Source organism: Saccopteryx leptura, chromosome 6, assembly GCF_036850995.1.
Source record: "Saccopteryx leptura isolate mSacLep1 chromosome 6, mSacLep1_pri_phased_curated, whole genome shotgun sequence".
Classification (NCBI taxonomy): domain Eukaryota; kingdom Metazoa; phylum Chordata; class Mammalia; order Chiroptera; family Emballonuridae; genus Saccopteryx; species Saccopteryx leptura.
In genome coordinates this window covers 151,748,647-151,762,952 of record NC_089508.1, presented here as the reverse complement: position 1 = coordinate 151,762,952, position 14,306 = coordinate 151,748,647, and the positions used below count along the sequence as shown (strand labels likewise).

Genomic DNA, 14,306 nt, shown 5'->3' with positions numbered 1-14,306 from the left:
GTTTGCACCTGCCCCTGCCCCTAGGGACTTGGAGGAAGAGGCCAAGCAGTCCCTGGTTTCTAGGAGGCGGTATCAGGATAGGCCTGGGAGTGTGGCGCACATTGTAGTGGTACTGACGCCCCTCCTGCCCACCTTGGTGATGTTGAAGTTGATGTTGAAGTTCTGCCCGTCACCCTCCACCTGCCACACCCACACCTTGCAGGCCAGGTCACTGGTGCTGGCGCTGACACGCTCCAAGGTGAAGGTGCAGTGCAGGTACTGCTGCGTGCCATTCCAGATGTGATAAAAGGGAATCTCCTGGGGCGGGGGGAGAGGGGCGTCAGGTGTGCCTGCGGCAGGTGAGCCAGGCTGTAGGCACCTTGAGCGCCCTCACCTGGTAGCTGACGAGGAGCTTGCTCTTCCACAGGGAGCTGGGCATATCGTGGATGGACAGGCGCAGGTTGTGGTAACTGTCCTTCAGGTGCAGGACACGAGGCTCCTGGATCAGCTGTCCTCCCAGCTGCTTCTCCAGCTGCACCACCTCCTGCAGCACCCCAGGTGGTCAGTCGAATGTGGGCACTGGGAAAGGCTCCCTCCCCAAGGGCCAGGGCACTCAGCCCTCAGTGCCAGGCACATGGCCTCTCCGCAGCGCGTGGGGGTGAGCAGTACCTTGAGTGCATCTCGGGTGTCGTGTAGGCAGTACACTCGGATGTTGTACTCCAGGGAGGTGCAGGCCACCGGGGCAAACAGAAGCAGCTTGAGGCGCTTGGCAGCAGCCACGCTGAGGGCCTCTCCCACCAGGGCGAAGCGGCCCAGCTGCTCGGTGAAGATATAGCAGGCACCGGCCTCCAGCTGGCAGTAGTAGAGGTGGGCGGGTGCCTCCTCACCCAGGTGCAACACGTCCTGCAGGCAGGCCCGATTGGTCAACTCACACGAGCGTAGCTCTGAGAGGTGGCCTGAGACTGGGGACAGGGACCTGGCCCACGGGCCAGCTGGGAAGCTGGGCTCCACTTGGAGGCCTGTGCTGGCTCCCCTGGGTGGGCGGGTGGGGCTCACCTCCCAGCTGCCCTCGCAGGATTGCTTTTTGAGGCGCAGGCTCCAGCTCTCGGGACTGGGCTCCCCACAGTGGTCCATGGCAAGGATGACAGGCCGGGTGAGCAGGACTCCGGGGGGCCCGCAGCTAACGATGGGACTCAGCAGGGTCTGACAGCCGGCTAGAGGCAACCTCAAGTGGGGAAATGCAGGTGGGGAGGGAAAGGCATCAGTGGACCACCCTGGAGCCAGGCAGGACAGGGCAGGGCAGCAGCACACAGTCAGGAGCAGAGCTGGGCTGAGCTCGGGGGCAGCTCTTCCCGAGGCCCCTCAGGCCAGACCAGGCAAGGCCCAACAGCGATTGGACAGGGTGCTTTCCAGTGATTGCAGGCACAGGGCAGGACCCACCCAGCCCCAGAGACAGGCCGCACCCACACCTCACGTCGTCGGGCTTGTGCAGCGTGAGGTAGATCTCGTAGATCTTTCCACGGGGTATGGCATCCGGGGGGATGAGGAGGCTGATCCCTGTGAGAGAGCGGGAGTGCGGGGTTTACCAGGGCGGCAAAGCCCCCAAACACCTTGGCCGGACCCTGTGTACGCCTCCTTTTGAAGACTGATTGGTACCAGCCTGTCCTGCAGACAGAGGTGCCACAGGGACTGTCCAACTACCCACATAAGCATGAAGCTGAATCACAGTGACCCTGAGAGAGGCCATGGAGCCTGGTTGTGAAAGCACGCCCAGTTAGCCTAGACACTGAAAACACAAACAAAAGGTACCGGGCATGCCGTGTCTGCCTCCCCATCACCTGCTTAACTGTAAGGCCTTTCACCTCCAGCCTGACTGCCTTCCCTGCAGCACTGAGAGCCCAGCCGGTACCGTACACTCGCTGTTCTGGAACTACTGCCCCAAGCTGCCTCTGACTCAGTGCCTTCTCCCTCGGCTCCGGCCACCTATGGCAGTGGTCCCCAACCTTTTTTGGGCCACGGACCGTTTAATGTCAGAAAATATTTTCACGGACCGGCCTTTACGGTGGGACAAATAAATGCACAAAATAAAATTATGCGACCCACATAAAAACTGGTATTTTAAAATATAATTGTCGAACTTACGAGACAATCATCAAGAATGAGTCTTAGATGAATGTAACAGAGGGAATCTGGTCATTTTTTAAAAATAAAACATCATTCAGACTTAAATATAAATGAAACGGAAATAATATAAGTTATTTATTCTTTCTCTGTGGACTGGTACCAAATGGTCCATGGACTGGTACCGGTCCACGGCCTGGGGCTTGTGGACCACTGACTTATGGGGTAGTGGCTCTTTGCCACCATGCATGACTTTGCTCCTCACCTGGCAGGGGCCCCGTCCAGGTGGGACCAGGGCCTTGAACAACCTTGTGCACTGGGTAGCCCTCCCTGGTCTGGGAGCCATTGTCATGTGTCTTCCTGTCTGGCTGATTCCTGTCAGCCCCAGCGCCTTGCAGGGCTGCATCACAAAGTGCTGCCGAGGGAAGAGTGGCTCCAGGGGCCAGGCTGGGGGCCAGGACAGGGAGCCCAGAGGCTGGGGAGTCACTCTGGGGATGTGGCGAGGGATGGTCCGGCCCACCTTCCAGCCCTTTTAGGACAGGCAGCCCCTATATTAGGAGGGGGAAATTGTTACTCTGTCCCACCAGTCTGGAAGCACGTACATGCTCTCCAGAGTGGGTGGCTGGTGGGCCAGCTGGAATGTCACCACTTTCCAGGAACTGAAGCCCAGGAGTGGGAAACCAGTGGAGTATTCACAGCTACTGCTCCCTCACCAGCCTGCACTGCCTCCTGGTACTGGCTCCCAGTGTTGGGGACAGTCCCAGAGGTCTGAGCATGTACACACCTGCATTCTCCCTCAGTGAATGCTCACACCAAGTACAGGTACTCAGAAAGATGAGAGAAAGCCACAGGCCCTGTTCCCAAGTACCTGGCCCACGGGAGAACAAGTGGATGCCAGCCGAGAGTCCTGGGTACTGGGGAGACTACCCTGTGGTGGTCACTGAACACCCATGTGTGCCTGCCCTTCCCTAAGAGCTTGGCATGGACCCTCTCACCTCATCCCTGTGGCAGGGACATGAGGCACAGAGAGGGGAAGGCACAGACATGGCCCAGCAGGTGGGGGAGAGGGACTCGTGTGTGCAGAGGGCGGCACAGTGTGCGTGAGCTGCTGGGAGCCCACTATGGTTGCCCGTGCAGGAGGGAAGAGGCCACCACAGCTGGCCAGCAGGGAGCGGGCCATTGTGGCCTTGTCACATGGGCTTTGCAGGGGGTATTGGGGAGCCCTGGAAAGGGTTCAAGCAGGACAGGGACATGATGAAGTGTGGCATCACTGGGACCCATGTGACAGGCAGGGGTTGTGGTCAGGCCAGGTGAGGCTGTGGGGAAGACAAGCAGAGGGATGCAGGAGCATCTGAGGACTGACAATGGATGGGTGACTGAGGCTGGTGTAGAGGTGAGGGGGCAAGTGAAGAAGAGCAGATCAAGTTTCTGACTCGACTGCGATGTCCCTGAGGTGGGGAAAGCCAGGAAGCAGGAGATTGTGGGGGAGGGTGGGAGATGGTGCTGCTTTAGGTACAGGGAACTAGAGGTTCTGTGAGACATCCAGATGGAGCTGCCGGGAGGCAGCTGGGTGTCTGATTCTGTCGCCCAGGAGAACTGCAGCTGGGAACTGGGAGTGGGGGTGACCTGCAGAGACATGGTGATTAAAGCTGTGGAGCGGGAGAGGACTGGCGGGAGCTCTGACGAACACCTCCGTTTAGGGAGCAGACGCCGGAGCAGCGGAGAGGGGCCAGGACACAGGCCTATGTGGGCTCATCCAAGCTGTGGCCAGGGAGAGCTTCAGGCTGGGAGCAGTGACCAGTCACAACAGGGCTACGGGGCTTCTTCGAAAGTTGACCACAGAAAAGGTCCGCAAACTCTTTCAAGGTGTCTCAGGGACCCTGTCAGAGGAGTTTCTGTGAGGTTAATTCTCTGCTGTCTGTTTACCTGCCCCACCTCAGGGCCTGGGCCAGTGGTTCTCAACCTGTGGGTCGTGACCCCGGCGGGGGTCGAACGACCAAAACACAGGGGTCGCCTAAAGCCATCGAAAATTACATATTTATTATACAATACATTTTTAAATAAAATATGGCCTGGGCCCTCCCATCTTGGCACAGGCAGGCTGGCTGGCTGTGTGCATAAAGGAACAGTCCTGTGCCCCAGGCCATGGAAGGGAGACAGCTCTGGCCATGACCTCAGTGCCAGCCCCACGACCAGCCATGACTGGATCGTCTCCCCACTCTATTGCCTCTCTACGGCAGCCTGGCTCAGAATTTGGGGTGAGGCTGAGCAACACAGGAAGAACATCGGGGAATGTCCTTATCCTCCTCCAGGAGGGACACAGGGGCCAGTCTTGCCTCTCAGAGCTCCCCAGGGCACTTTGGGGCCCCTCCCACCTGTGTGAGGGATCATCAGCCGGCCCCCAAGGAAGTTGAAGGTCCCGTAGGCCATGTTGCTGGTGCCGCGTGGCAGGGAGCGGAAGTAGTTCTGTGCGGACAGGCGGGAGACAAAATCCTCGGCCTCGGAGGTGGGTGAGCTGTGGTGCAGCGTGTGGCGGCCACCACTCAGCGGGCTGAGCAGGTGCCCGTTGGTGAGCTGGAACTTGGGGCTGCGCCCGTCCTGCCGGGGACACAGGCTGCCCTGGTAGGTGGTGGTGGTGGTGCTGAGGTCTGGCTGGATGGTGAGCAGATGGGGACTGTCTACAGGATAGAGACAGAGTCAGAGAGTGGCATTGGGAGTGGCCCCCTCAGAGGGCCCCGGCATGGGGCCCAGGGCAACAGCGCTAGGGGCAGGGGCACCACACCTGCTTTGCTGGGCTTGATGCTAACAGGCTGGAAGCCTGAAGTGAGGATGGAGGAGTCTGCCACGTCCGAGTCTAGCCCCTCCTTCTTGCGGCAATAGACTAGGATGAGGACAAGCAGCAGCAGGAGGAGGCACACGGCCACGGCAATGAGGCCCACGTAGAGGGCCACGTCCTCAGGCCCAGAAGCAGCTGTGGGAGAGAGCACAGCCTTGGAGGGGCAGGTATGGGGGGTGGGGAAGGAGAGGTCAGGGGTCTCAGCACCATCAGGATAGCCAGTCTGGTGCAGGGAGCCAGGAGTCAGCGTGCATGGACCCCAGCCCTGCATCTGCCACCATCTTGCTGTGTCATTCTGAGCAAATCACATTCCTCACAGGCCCGATTCAGGCTGGGGCTGCTGCTCCTGGAAAACAGGGAAGGGATACTTCCCCAGAGGGCCTAGCATGGGGCTGCTAGACTAGCCCTGCTCTTCTGGGGCCTGGGGCAACGGGGGCTTTGGGGAGCTCTCGGGGGTCCTCAAGCAGGGGGTATACTTCCTGGTGGGCCTGCCAATCAGGTTCCTGGCAGGTCCCTGCCAGGGTTCCTCTCCTTGTCTGCCTCTCCAGGCCTGGGGCAGGGCTGGGGAGAGCTGATTGACTGCCTGGAGGAAGCTGTATTGATTTTAGAAGGGCTTTGCATAATGGAAGAAATGTCCATCAGAAAGGAATTGACACAGATAATTAGGTTTTTAATTGAAAGAATGGGGGAGGGTGTGTTCTAGAGAAAAAAATCCAACAGAGATCTTTAATTGTTAGTTATGGCCTTGTAATTAACAGGCCTCACAACCTAGTGTCCCCAAAGGACTTGCATGTGCACTTGGGGGACAGGAGGAGGGGAAGCTGCATGGGAGGTGGGGGAGGGTGGGAACTAAAACCGGGCTGCATGTGCACAGTAAAGGCTCAAATGCATGCAAGTCCAGGGGAGGTGAGGGATGTATGGGGTATGCAGAGGCATGTGTGTCGGTTTTATGAATGAAAGCCCCTGAGGGTCCTGAGCTTTGGAGAGGGGTACAGCGTGTGGCAGACTGAACCCCTCAGCCACCACCTTCCTGAGGCTGGGCAGGGCCAGTCCTGGCAAACTCGGGACTTTCAGGCGGAGAGGACTCACTGTGCACACAGAGGTCGCTGGTGCAGTTCCGGGTCTCCAGGTCCATGCCCCGGCACTCCTCACCTCCGTTGCGGGGTGCTGGGTCAGAGCACTCGCGGCTTCGCCAGTGGGTGCAGTCAAGCCCACAGGCTGACCACTTGCTCCACGGGCTCCAGCTGCCATCCACTAGACAAGAGACAGACACAGATGGAGAAGACACAGCGCTGTCAGCCTGGGAGCCAGCTCAGGCTCCGAGTATAAGGCCAGGCCCAGGCCCAGCAGTCTGCATGCCCTCTGGTGTCCAGCTGGCCTGATGACACATGCTAATGATGGGAGGCACAATGACACCTGCCTGTATGGCTCTACCAGGGGGCCATCCTGGCCCTGGGACAGTGTGGGGGCCCCAGGCGGAGTCTGGCCCTTGCCCCACAATGACTGTACCTGTCCTGACTATCTCTCAGACCCTGGGAATCAGACCTTCTGCCAAGACTGAGCCGGACATGGACTAAACCCTGCCTCCATCACACTGAACCCCATCCTGGCCTCAGACTGAGCCTGGCCCTCTGTGAGGGCGGGTGGGATGGAGCCATGGGGGGCAGGCTGGTGGGTGCGATGGAGCCAGGGCACGAAGATGGCGAGGTGAGGAGCGATGTGGGAGGCAGCGGCCGCTGGTACCTGGGCACAGGGTGGCGCAGGCTGTTTTCTGGACATTCTGCCCCTCACAGAAGGCACCCCCGTTGAGAGGCGCCGGGTTGGTGCAGCTTCGGCTCCGTTTCTGCCAGCCGCGCCCACAGCTGGCGCTGCAGACGGACCACTCGGTCCACGTCGACCACCCACCGTTCACTGGCCGGACAGAGAAGGACTGGGGTCAGGGAGCGGGGGCTTCCTCAGACATGCTGCCCCAGGAACAGGGGCAGGAGGGCTGGAAGGGAAGCCCTGGAGGGGAGGCCATGCTATGCCAACTGCCCCTGGGGCTGGGCAGCAACCACTCCACAGCCCCTTCCTTCTGTCAGCAGGTGCTGTGGGCAATAGGGACAGCCAACCCTAACTGTAGCTCCCGGGCCCTCCGGCTCAGACTCTAGCCTTTTACAGGGGCAAACCCCGCTCCCCTCCCTCTGCCTGCTCCTGGGAGTGCCCACCGCGGTCACTTTTCCTAGTCTCCTTCTGAACTCTCATCTCTGTTTGCACAATGCCCCTTGCTCACAAGTAAGCCAAGTGAATGTGTGGCCATAGATGACCACCGATCTGCCCCACACCTTTGCCCAGACATGCCCCTTGGCTCCCCAGCTCCCCAGTGGCCTTCCCAGTCAGGCCACAGCCTGGCTCACCTGGCCCTGGCGCCCAAGAGGGCCTGCATAGTGCCACCCCCTCCCCCTCCCTGCCAGCACCAGGGCTCACCATAGACGATGACAGCAGCAGAGGCGCTGCGGCGGCGAGCGACGATGTTCTTGGCCACACAGGTGTAGTTGGCGGTGTCGGCCAGGCGGGCCTGCCGCACCACCAGGCTGTGCTCCTGCGTGATGTACACGTTGGGGTCCACAGACGGGTCCACCAGGTCCTCATTCCGAAGCCACTCCACCTGGGGGAGGGAGCCACACCGTTGCACCGCCTGCCCCTGCTGGCCCTGCCCTGAGCGGGAGTGTCCCCTGGTGGGTCAGCCTATGGGCTGGGCAAGCAAGATCCGAGACTGGGAGACCCCTCACCTCTGCTGGGGGGATGCCCTCCGGTGGGCGGCAAGGCAACACGATACCCTGCTCCAGGGACACCTCCTTGGCAAGCGGCTCCTGCTCAAAGTTCTTGCGCAAATCTGGAAGAACAAGAGCGCCCTCCAACCTGAGTGCCCCACGGTGCAGCCTGGCCAGCTCTGCTCCTGGGCCCTGTGGGGCCATGGCACACGGCAGGAGGGTGTGCCAAGTGCCCAAGGTCAAGGGGTGGCTGGGCACTGTCCATAGACACTTCTTTCCATCAAGGCAGGACCTGAGGCTGATAGGATCTCTCCCCCAGTGACACCCTTGAGCCCCCCACCCCTGCCCCAGGGTGGGGCCCAGACTCACAGGCAATGCGGATGTAGGCCTTCTGGCTCTTGGTGGTGCCTGAGGAGCTCCAGGCCACACACTGGCACCAGTACTCCTCCAGCCCAAACACCTTCTCCACCTGCTGTCTTGAGACATTGATGCGGACCTCCATGGCAGGCAGGCCTGGGGACAGGAGGGGTGGGTAGCTAGGGCCGGGGGCAAAACTGAGCCTCCCCAGTCCTGTCCAGGAGAGCAGACACTGGGTGACTCTCAGCCTGGAAGCAACTCGGGACCCGAGAGAGCTCAGTTCACATCTCCTGAAGGCCAGGAGTAGGTTCTTAGCACTTCCATTCTTTATACTTTATTATCCCGGGCCTGTCTCTCTGGAGTCACTTATAGAAATGTTCCTAACAGGGCTTGCAGCAGCAGGGGCTGGCCTCCCAGGACCCCAGCAAGAAGGGGTGGGGCAGACTGGCCAGCCCTGAGAGCTTTGTGGGTCCAGAAGGCTGAGGAAAGACCTGACTCAGCTCCCTGGGGGTTAGCAGGTAGGTCCTGACAAATGATAACATAATAGTAGCTATTAACAACATAATTACAGCCATTGTTTAGTATGATAATAGACCCCTAGATTTAGCAAGCAATTCCCCCAGGCTGCTTATTCTGTTCCGCCCTCCACGCCCCTTAGCCAGCACTGCTCCCACTCTGCGGATGAGGAAGCTACGGGAGCAGTGGCTTGCCATGGGTCCTCCTCCTATGGCTGTTTTAATCCAAAGCGTGTTGGGGCACCCTGTAGTCACCCCGTGGTGAGCTGGGGGTACCCAGGCCATAGGAAGAAATGTTGGCGCGAGTGAGGAGGTGGCCCACAGGGGGAAGCTGGCCTGTGATGGGGGTTGGGACCTGCTCTGCACCAGGTGGGCTGGAGGACCTCTCTCAACAATGGACTCAGGCCTCTGCCCTTTGCCACTCTGGGATGGGGAGGGGTGGTGCGAGGAGGGCCTAGACCTTCTGAAGAACCAGGAGGGGGCACAGCAGCTTTTCTCTAGCTTCCTGGCCCTCTGCCAGAACCAGCATCTTTGATTGAGAAAAGGCTGTTTGTTTCTAATTTCTCCTCCTTCTGACCCCAATTTCCCCTGGGTCACTGGCTTATCAGAAGGCAGGAGAGAGGCCTGGCAGCAATGTGTTCCCATTGTTAACAGAGAAATTCAATTAGGGCCGCATTGCGGGAGGAGCAGCCTCCCGGCTGAGCAGTGGGGCCAGCTTCTCTCTTAATTTCTCTACCGTGTCTCCCCTGACCTCCGCCCACACCTTTCCTCACCAGTCTCTCCGGCTCACACACCGGGCCCCCAGATTCTCCTAGCACAGCTGTCAAGCATACTGAGTCTTGAGGCATTTGAGTAGAGGCCATGCACACACCCCAGGGGTGCAGACCTCCAGAACATTCTGAACTAGGAAGTTTCTCTCTCCAGGTGGACAGGCCTATGGATGGGCCACTCCATCCCCATGGAGGTGGGGGAGCTCACACACCTCCAGGCAAGTGAGCCTGGGAGAATGGCACTAACTTTAAGCACGCCTGTTTCTTCCTGCCTCCTTCCACTGTGTCCTGCCACCTCCATCCTGCTGCTATGAATGGGGGCCGAGTTTGTCTGCCACATGCCACCTCCAGGCAGCACCCTTGACCCACAAGCTCCAGGAGGGCAGCAGACCCGGAGGAGACTCAGATGCTGTCCTGACCAGTCCATGAGGTGAGGGGCTGTGCCCTCTTGCCTGCAGGTCACCAAGCAGCCTGACTCCTGGGAGCAGTTTCTGGGCACGGCTGTGTCTGCACCTGCCTGGGAACTGTGGGCGGAGGCCAGCTTTGGGGAGCGATGGGGAAGGTGGAGGGGTCCCTGCCAGCTCAGGAATATGTGGGGTGTGAGCAGGAAGCATGTAGGGAGGCCTGGCTGGGGGTGTGAGCTCTGAGGCTAAGGTTGGGGCCCAGGTTCTCACCTGCTCATCAATCACATCTAATGACCAATCAATGTGTGCAATACAGGAAGTCTCACCCTGATGGGACTCCGAGGCTTGGCTTCAAAAACCAGACTTTTCCGGCATCAGCAGGTTTGGGTTGAAGGTTGCCTAGTTTTGGTCCCTAAACCCTGGCCTTCTGGATAGCGAATGGGCGTAACTGAGGCGGCACAGGAGTGCTCTCTCCTGGGGTGTCCGCCCAGTCACCCTGGCCCCACACAGGAAAGGGTGTGGTTGCAGTTCTGGGCTGACTTCTGATGGCCGCTATGCCTGCCTGACCACAGAATGTTTTAGAGTTAGGGTCCTTGGTCTGTGTGCCTGCATGGTGCCACGCTGTGGCATTTGTTTGTGGGTGAATGAGGGAAGCCTGTCTCTGAGCTTCAAAGCACTCAATGGCTTTGGGTTGAGAAACCAAGAGCAATGGAGTCAGATGTGCTGGCTGTGGCAGCCCTGAAGCTGGTGCTCAGGCTGGGAGGGTCCCTGTGGTTACAGGTGGGACTTGTCCCCATGAGCTCTGCTGCTCTGGCTGGCTGGAAGGGAGCAAGGCCAGCAGAGCCTGCCGGGACTGTGGGTGGGGGACCCTTGGTGTGCATGCTGGGCCTGTGTCTCCGCCAAGCCATGGAGTCCAGATCTCGTGACAGAAGGAGACAAGGAAGGGGAGGCTGGGAGCGGCAAGGTGCTAGCCTGGGACCTTCCAGAGGGTCCAGGACAGACCCTCAAGGCTGTGAAAAGGCAGGTCTCTGGTTGGGGCTTCCTCCTTGCCTGTTCTTTCCATGGAGGACCTGCAATAGCAGTGGGAGAACTCATTATGCCAAAAAGTGACTCCGGGCCTGGGAATCGGTAGGGAGTGAAGGCCTGGAGCCGGGCTCCGATAGGAAGTATGAGATCTCATGACTTCCCCAATGTACAAGGGGCCCTCCTCATCCTCATATATAGATGAGGAAATGATGCTCAGGGAGGGCAGCAGACCTGCCCTAGGCGGGTCAGACTTTCCCACTGGGACAGTGTGAGTCCTAAAGCTGCCCATGTGGGCAGAATGGTTCTAGCAGAGGCTCTGGCTCTGGGAAGTGCTGATGGGTCCAGGGACTCTCTTGGGCCTCAGAGGTCACTGACTTTCTCCATTCTTTCACGGGTGGAGGGCAGAGCTGGGTCACCTGCTCCAAGAGCCTTGGGGACTGACTTCCTAGCACCTAACTCAGGCCTGGCACAGAGCAGGTGCTCAATAAACACCCAAGGACTAAGGAAGGGAGCTGCCTGCAGTAGGCATGTAGTTCAGGGCACTGCTGGGCTCAGAGGCCTGGGCAGGAGTCACCAAGGGGGCGCTGCTACATGCAGGAAGGAGACGGTCCCTGCTCACTCTGGCAGGGGAGGACAGAGCGTGAGTTCTGTGGACCAGGACATGTGGTTGGAGCCCTTTGGGAGCCCTGTAGGCGTCAGAGCCAAGGCCCCCATCCCATCTCTAACTGACAGGTTAGTTCTGAGGACTGAATCACACCTGGCCTAAGCTCAGAGCTTGATGGATCTCACCCAGGCCATTGTGGGAGCCCCTCCAGCCTGCCTCTGCCCTGCACCACCCTTACAGTGCGTCTGGCCACAGCCTGCCTCTCCCGTACAAACCCAGTCCCACTGCTGGCCTGTCAGTCCTGCTTCATATCTCTGGGCCTGGCCTGGGAAACACTGGTTCCAGGGGTCTTAAGATGAAGCTTGGATGGTGCTCTCCTCTGGGGTCCTTCCTGGGTCACTCAGAGCCCCCTGCCTGAAGCATGGGTCACCTCTATGGGCCCGTGGTCCTCTGCCTGCCTCAGCATCAGCGTGAGTTGTCCTGGGCAGTAGGCTGGGGGTAGGGAATGGGGTATTCCACAGAAGGGTACTTCTTGGGTCTGCTCATTGCCCTGGAACCCCTCCCTGTGCGTCTCAGCCCAGTCCCACCAGTTCCCTCTCCTCAGAGTCTCTGGATCTGCCTCTCCCTTCAGGGCCCATGTGTCACCCAGAGCTCTGTCTGTTACATGGCCGGTGGACATCACTCGGGACTGTGAGCTCACTCCAGAGCCAAATGGGTGAGGCTCCCGATGGCACCACTGCCCCGTGCACACGCCACTCTCCCTGCTGAATCAGTGGGCACACGGCTCCTCTGCCTACATGGCCGTTCTTGCGCTGTGTCCCTTGCCTGGGACGGCCTTCCCCTCTTCTCTCCCTGACCAGTTCCTATGCCTCCCGCTCCGTTTCCCTGCTATCTCCCCAGGCAGCCCAGTCCTGCTCCCCTCTGGGCCTTCCTGAGGTGTCACCATGCTGCCCATATCTCTGTGAGGGTTGGTCCCCCACACAGAGTGAGTGCTCAGGGAATGTGTAAAGTGGATGCAAAAATTAAATAATCACAGATTGCGAGGTCTGTGAACTCTTCAAGCATCTGGAACCCACTGCCTCCAAACCCTTTCTCTGCCGCACAGCTGCCTGGGTCCTCCCTGGGTGACACCACTGTGGGACTGCTCCTCCTGCCATGACTCCCGGCACATCTTCAGGGTCTTCCCTCTTATCTCCCCAATGAGCTGTGAGGTCTGGTGAGGGTACTCCTAGGGCAGGCCTTGGTGGAGGTAAGGGAGCCCTCGGTGTGGAGTCCGGCCTCTACGGGGATCTGGGTGGCAGACACAGAGCTGGCTACATCCTGACCTCCTGCCCACGGGCTGCAGCGGGATGGCTGCTGGCCCCTTTCTGGGCCCCCACCTCATGTGGCCCACCTGCCACCCAGCCCGCCTCACCACTGCTCCCATCGGTGCTGCGCTCAATCACGTGGTCCACCTGGCGCACCCACTCCCCATTGCACTTGAAGAAGATCTGCGTGGCAGGCATGGCCTTGCACACCAGCAGCACTGGCTTGTTCTTGACGATGTACACATCCTCGGGCTCCACCAGGAAGTTGGGAAGCAGGTCTGGGTTGGTGCCGGGCACTGGGTTAGCTACAGTGGCACTCTGCTGGGCACCTGCAGCAGGGCAAAGGTGGAAAGTGAGCCAGGCCTCCATCTGCTCAGGAGCAGGGCCAGGCCATGGAGGCCTGCTGCTGGGGCAGATGGCGGAGTGGGCAGTGCAGACTGCCACTGCCAGCTTGGCTATCTGGACTGCTGATGCCCACTCGCCTCTGCACTGGGGGAGCAAGTAGACCCCCTCCAGTTCTGTGGAGAGATGAATGAGACCCCGGAAGAGTAGTCAGGCTTGTTATGACCCTGGTAGGAGTTCAGGGGTCCAGGAGAAAGCAGGAGGGAGGGAGAGGCCCCAACAGGCTAGGAGTCCTTCCCTCTGCTGCCATGGCTGGCTCTCAGCCGCTTCTGAGTTGATCCTCATTGCAGGCCCCTCGCACAGTGGGTGTTCAAAAACCATCAAGCCAATGAGGAAAGGGAGGCAGCAGAGCCTACAGGAGAGGCCCTGGGGGGGGGGGCGGGAATGCACCAGGGCTGCTCTGCGGCCCCAACGGGATGGATCCAGCACAGTGTGTCTAGGAGCCTGAGGGACCTGGGCCAGTCCCACCCTTTACGGAGACCTGAATTGGGTTTCCTTCTAATTTTAACTGAAAACCACAACCATCCCATGAGTCATTTGTTGCTAATTACACAGGTAATTGGCTCTGAGGCTCTGGCAAAGGTAAACCCCAGCAGCCTGACAGGCTGCTGAACCAGCAGGGCCCCTGAGAGGCTGGGGGCAGGGAGACAGGGGGAAGGGGTGAGGAAGGAGTGGGGGCACCCTCAACCTCCCCACCCAGGTGCCCACTGAACAAGCCCCTGACGGCCTGGCCTCAGGGCTGCAATGATGTCCCCACAGCACATGCACAGCCCACAGGTGCCTCTGCGCTGAAAGAGGCTTCAGAGACCCATTCTGCCCCCTGCTAGTGGTGACCTTGGGCAAGTGACCATCTGTGCTATGCAGGTCTTGTCTGTCCATGGGGAGGTCTGGAGGAACCTCACCAGGTCAGCCTCCTGGCTCCACGAACCTACCCATAGGCAGCGCAAAACTCACAGAGGGCATCTGATAGGCAGGCTGACTCTGTGGGCTTGGCCCCATCCCCCAGAGGGCATCCACATGCCCTTCTCTCCTGCCTGCACAGAGACCCTCTTCCCAGGGTGGGAGTTGGCCCCCACCACCCCAGGCTGTGATTTGGGGGAAGGGACCTGTGCTGGGTCCTGTAGGTGTCCAGGGCCAGGCAGGTGAGCCACGGATGCCTGCTGAGGAGCTGGGAAACCTGGTGGACTTCAGGAAAAACCCCCCAATCCCACAGCCTCTTTCCTCACCTGGAA

General features: G+C 59.6%; 1 protein-coding gene across 1 annotated transcript in view; it reads right to left on the bottom strand.

Moving 5' to 3' along the window:
* The window catches only part of UNC5A (unc-5 netrin receptor A), a 56,305-nt gene that overhangs the window by 2,014 nt on the left and 39,985 nt on the right, over positions 1 to 14,306 (bottom strand). The window contains exons 2-13 of the mRNA XM_066342450.1: positions 12,780 to 13,001; positions 8,059 to 8,202; positions 7,708 to 7,811; positions 7,403 to 7,583; positions 6,026 to 6,190; positions 4,883 to 5,071; positions 4,476 to 4,778; positions 1,449 to 1,536; positions 1,036 to 1,204; positions 649 to 882; positions 374 to 523; positions 133 to 297 (exon numbers count right to left, since the gene is read on the bottom strand). Coding sequence (XP_066198547.1) covers positions 133 to 297; positions 374 to 523; positions 649 to 882; positions 1,036 to 1,204; positions 1,449 to 1,536; positions 4,476 to 4,778; positions 4,883 to 5,071; positions 6,026 to 6,190; positions 7,403 to 7,583; positions 7,708 to 7,811; positions 8,059 to 8,202; positions 12,780 to 13,001 — 2,114 coding nt within the window. The remainder of the gene's footprint in view (positions 1 to 132; positions 298 to 373; positions 524 to 648; positions 883 to 1,035; positions 1,205 to 1,448; positions 1,537 to 4,475; positions 4,779 to 4,882; positions 5,072 to 6,025; positions 6,191 to 7,402; positions 7,584 to 7,707; positions 7,812 to 8,058; positions 8,203 to 12,779; positions 13,002 to 14,306) is intronic.